Source organism: Gossypium arboreum, chromosome 6, assembly GCF_025698485.1.
Source record: "Gossypium arboreum isolate Shixiya-1 chromosome 6, ASM2569848v2, whole genome shotgun sequence".
In the NCBI taxonomy this organism is placed as follows: domain Eukaryota; kingdom Viridiplantae; phylum Streptophyta; class Magnoliopsida; order Malvales; family Malvaceae; genus Gossypium; species Gossypium arboreum.
The window spans coordinates 142066759-142072309 of NC_069075.1; the positions used below are offsets into that span (position 1 = coordinate 142066759).

A 5551-nucleotide genomic window follows, 5' to 3' on the forward strand; every position below is an offset into this window, starting at 1 on the left:
TTTCGACAATATTTATGGCTAAGATCACAATCACGACCATAACTTCTTTTATTGTTAAAATTACTATGAAGTAACTTTTAAAATAGAATTTCTTAATTTTTCATTAATCATCTCATTATTTTGCACAACCACCAATAATGCTGGTATTTAGTTAATAAAAAAAAATAGCTAAATGCTTAAAGTAAAGCAAATAAAGATAAGAAATAAATAAAATTATCGTTGACTTAACTATACCGACCTGTCTTGCTTAGTTACACCATCGGCTTTCTTTATTGCTACAAGTAATCAAACTCAATTACTTCAACTTATAAAATATAAGGTGAATCACATCAAGTGATGAAACAATTCCGTTCGATTGAATTAATATCATTGGTCGATATACTCAAGTTTTCAACCATGAGGGACAATATAAAAAGATAGAAAATATATCTTTCCAACCTTAAATTAAAAGAGAAAAAAAAAATAAATAAAAGATGCTATCGGTTGAATACACTCTGTTTTCCACAACGAGACACAAAATTTAAAGAGAGAATATATATATTTGAAGATTAGAATTTATTATCTTTTGAACCATTAGTTAAAAGACAGAAAGGGATGCAATCGGTTGAATAAATGGTGAATGATGATACACCCTGCGGTGACATTAAATTAACCCTATAAGTCCAACTCTCTCATCTCTGCTATTGCATATAGATCTTAGATTAAAGTAGGAATCCAAAATGGATTATTTCTATTCAGTCACAGCAACATCAACTGTTGCCATCATTGCTTTTCCACTACTGTTTCTTTTCTCTTTCCTATGGATCTCAAGAAGAAACACAAACTCGAAGAAAACAGCACCAGAAGCTGGTGGAGCATGGCCTATTATTGGTCATCTTCTCCTCTTAGGAGGGCCACAACCACCTCACATAAGTTTGGCTAACATGGCTGACAAATATGGAAGAATGTTCACTATCAAGTTGGGTGTGCATAGAGCTTTGGTGGTGAGCGATTGGGAGATTGCTAAAGAATGTCTCACCATAAATGATAAAGCGTTTGCCTCTCGTCCAAAACTTGCAAGCTCGGAACTTTTGTGTTACAACAGAGCCATATTTGGCTTTGCACCATATGGACCTTATTGGCGTCAAATACGCAAGATTGTCACTATTGAGCTCCTCTCAAATCACCGACTCCAATTGCTTAAACATGTAAGGGAATCCGAGGTGAAGACATCTCTGCAACAGTTGTACCAGCTGTGGACCAAGAAGAGAAGTGCTAACTCCGATAAAGTATTGGTGGAGATGAAGGGATGGTTCAAAGAAGTTACTCTGAACGTGATTATGAGGATGATTGTAGGGAAGCGAATTCCAAATTCCAGTGAAGGAGGTGAGAACATGAAATGGAAGAAATCGATGGATGACTTCATTGTACTAAGTGGAAAGTTCTTAATATCAGATGCTTTGCCGTTTCTGAGATGGTTGGACATAGGTGGAGATATGAAGTGCATGAAGAAGACAGCGAAAGAATTGGACCAAGTTGTGGAGGGATGGCTACGAGAGCACAAGCAGAAGAGAGCTGAAAATAAGGCAAATGGTGAGGAAGATTTCATGGGAGTGATGCTGTCTATTCTCAGTGATGGGGAGGAGCACCATGCTGATACAATCAACAAAGCCACTTGTCTCGTACGTGCATATCTCTTTACCAAATAGATTGTTATTAATTACATACTGTTCTTGATATTTTTAGGCCTTAGGCAAAATAATAAATTAGGCTCTTTTTAAAAAGAAATTATAAAATGTAATACAATAAAAAACTTTAAAAAATTTTAGGCTCTACAAAATAAAACATTTATGGTGAAAAATTGAAAGTTCTAAACATTTAATTAATTTAATTTATTTTGAAATTTTTATTCCCGTAATAAAAGCTGAAAATTTTTTGGGCCCCTTTCAACTTTAAGCCCTGGGCGGCTACATTCTCAAACAACCCTAGAATCGGGGCTGATGACAATTTTTTTTTTTGGTCAAGATTGCTATTAATAACATACATAAGTTGGAAATGCTATTATTTCATTGTTGATCTTTTCATGGTATATTATCTAACAGGGCCTTGTCTTAGCCGCGGAGGATAGCACAGCCACCACATTGACATGGGCTCTATCTCTGCTACTCAATAATCGTGACAAACTGAGTAAAGTCCAACAAGAACTAGATGTCCACATTGGTAATGATAGATTACTTGTGACTGAATCAGATATAAAAAACTTAGTGTACCTTCAATCCATCATTAAGGAAACTCTACGCCTATACCCTCCTGCTCCACTCTCCGTGATCCATGAAGCCATTGAAGACTGCACAGTTAATGGATACCATGTTTCAACTGGCACCTGGCTTATTATGAATCTTCATAAGATTCATCATGATCCACTTATATGGGCAAACCCTTTTGAATTTCAACCTGAAAGATTTATGACTACCCATAAAGACATTGATGTAAGGGGACAAAATTTTGAATTGGTTCCATTTGGAAGTGGTAGAAGAATGTGCCCTGGAGTTTCATTTGCACTTCAAGTTTTGCAGCTTACGTTGGCTAATGTGTTGCATTGGTTTGACTTTGAGACTCCATCAAACGAACCTATTGATATGCGTGAAGCATTTGGGATAACGATTTCTAAAGCAACTCCACTAGAAGTTCATATAACTCCTTGCCTACCTGCTTCTGTTTATGATTTCACTAACTAATTGGTATTTTAATTTTATTATAAAATTCAATAAATTTCTAAGGTGCTATACTTACCATATGCAAGGTTTGGTATTTTAACTTTCTAAGATGTCATTCTTGGCATGTAATTTTTTTATTATTCTATAGAATAATTCTTTCGGGGTTTGCTTTGATTAATTTTATTGTTGTAGGATGATTTATTGTTTTCCCTTGGCCGAATGAGAGAAGAAAGAGCTGTGTTTGATGGGAGCAAATCTTATACTTATCATTTGATTTGATCTTACTTGGTGGTTAAGTTAAATTGTATTTGCTTATATTTACACAATTCAACAATTCCAAAATGACAATTTATCTTGCAATATTCACACGTCATGACAGATTTGGTTTTGAAGAAATTAATGAAATCTGTTACCCACACCATCCATATGGTTCATGACAGATTTGGTTTTGAAGAAATTAATGAAATCTGTTACCCACGCCATCCATATGGTCGGGTTTCTTTTTTGGGTTGGACCATATGATCGGGTTTGCTATCAGCTTGGGTTACTGAAGCATTGCATTGGCTGAACTTTGGGAAATTTTTCATGGCTGCTCTATTGCATGGGATGCTTGTCTCAAAGCCGTTTTGATAGAATCGGACTCCGCTACGTCGTTGGCAATGGTTTTTTAGGGAATTAGTAGCTGTCATCCGCTATTCTGCGTTGTCGAAAGTATCAGGGAAGCTGCTCAGGAGAGATATGGCCAAGCGAGGAAAATTTTGTTGTGGATTGATTTGTTGAGAGTTTATTAATAAATAGAGATTTGATTGTTTATAATGAGCCACGGACGAGTATTATCAAACTCTTAATATCCGATCTGGCTGGTGTTGCTTATTTTATCATTACGCACAAAATTAATTGTATTCCCATTAAAATTATTTGACTATATTATTGCGCAATTCTAGAGATTATATCATTTTTTTATCATAATTGGGTAACTAAATTCATTTTCGTATATGTACCTTTTTTCACTTTGGTATTTGAGATTGACAATTATATTCATTCTGGTTCTTAAACTTAGATTCTATCAAGATTTGATAATGAGACCAGTATTCTTGGAACATGATTGAATTGATCGGTTGGACTGATTGGATTGAGAATAGACTAGTATATTAGTCTAAACAAGGGGTTGAATCAGCTGAATCAAAAACTGCTTGAAATCGGTAATAATTGAAAACTGTAACAAAAACCAGTAGTTGAACGGGTTGAATTGGTTTAATGAAATTTTTATTTTTTTTATAATTTTTTGATTAATTAATTAATTGTTGTTGATCAAGTAGTTGAATCGATCAAATTGATTGAATTGAGAGTCATTAAACCACATGTCCAGTTATTAGAACGTTGTATGTGACACTTTAAGATTGTATCATGCCATCCCCTGAAAATTTGTATGAAGTTTTTAATTTTTAAGTGATGATCACTCTAACAACTCAATTTTAAGTGGTGCCAGAAAATGTAGTTTCAGAATCTTATTTCCATCAAACAAGTTTGTAAAGGTAAAATGAGAATATTTATGGAGTTATTATGAAAATAAATTGAAGATCGATAAAGTAATTTAACTGAGAAAATAATTAATTAAAGCTCAGGAATCAAATTATAAAAGTCCAATCGCTGTTGAGTTTTAATTTAGAAAATGCTTAAGGACCTAGATAGCAATCATCCAAAGCACTAAAATTGTTATTTAACCAATTTAAATAGGAGTCAATGGAGAATGATGACTTTCAATAATTATAATCGGTATAGGGTTATAGGTTTGGGGTTATAGGTTAAGGGATTGGGTTTTGGGTTCAGGGAAAAAAATTAAAATTATGTATTAATGTCATAAAAAATTATTAAAATATTATTAAATAATTAAAAGGGATCATGAATAATGTGGTAAGAAGAGTTTATAAAAGAATTTCTCTATTGATGAGTGTATAATAATATATAATTTCATGTCTTTAAAATTTGATGATCTAGTATAATTTTATTCTCTATTGATGAGTATATAATAATAACTAAAATTTTATTATTTTTAAAGAAGACTACAGTAAAATTTTATCTTTATTAATTTAAAATTTTAAAATTTTTAATAAAAATATTTTATTTTAAGGGTCGGAACCTACCATCATGTGGATACGCCCTAGGTGAATTTATTTAAATAATCAATTATTAATATTTTATGTGGTCCCACAAATCCCAACATAATTGACCTAAATTCAACATATCTCTCTTCTTTTTTTTCTTCTTCACATTATAATACATTATCGTGTTTAGAGGAAAAATCAAAATTTAAGACATCACTTTATGCCTTCTAATTTCAAATATGAATGCCGTAAGTGCTTGAATAATCATTATGATTATACCAACAACAACACCTTATTTCTTAGCCTATTGCAAATTCTGAAAACATATACATATCATACATGCATCCATGGTAACTAGATTATTATTTTTTTTTGGTGGAAAGAAACAAAATCACCAACTAAAAAATTACATTTGAACCATTAGAAAAATAATCTCTAGACTAACCCTCCTCTAAAAAACTTCGAATCAAAAGGGAGAAAATCAAAAAATTACAAATTAACTCTAGAAGCTAGAGTTTCTTTTACCAATCAGTCAGCAACTGTATTCTGCTCCTTGGGGATATAGTGCAATTGCCATAAGTTCTCTTAAGAAAAAATATTTTAAATACGCTGAATTAAAGCAAAATTCGATGTACTTAAGGAACTCTCATAGATAACCCGAACAATAACACCTAATAAATTTTTTACTTAATAATAATAATAAATATTTATTTAAAATAACTACACCAATTAAATAAATGGTACGTGCTG

General features: G+C 32.3%; 1 protein-coding gene across 1 annotated transcript; it reads left to right on the top strand.

Moving 5' to 3' along the window:
- The first annotated feature begins 396 nt into the window (after window positions 1–396).
- LOC108482188 (cytochrome P450 CYP82D47-like) lies at window positions 397–2951 on the top strand. Its single transcript, XM_017785305.2, has 2 exons — window positions 397–1661; window positions 2082–2951. The coding sequence occupies exons 1-2, from the start codon at window positions 720–722 to the stop codon at window positions 2715–2717; spliced, it is 1578 nt and encodes a 525-aa protein (XP_017640794.1). The 5' UTR covers window positions 397–719; the 3' UTR covers window positions 2718–2951.
- The last annotated feature ends 2600 nt before the right edge of the window (window positions 2952–5551 follow it).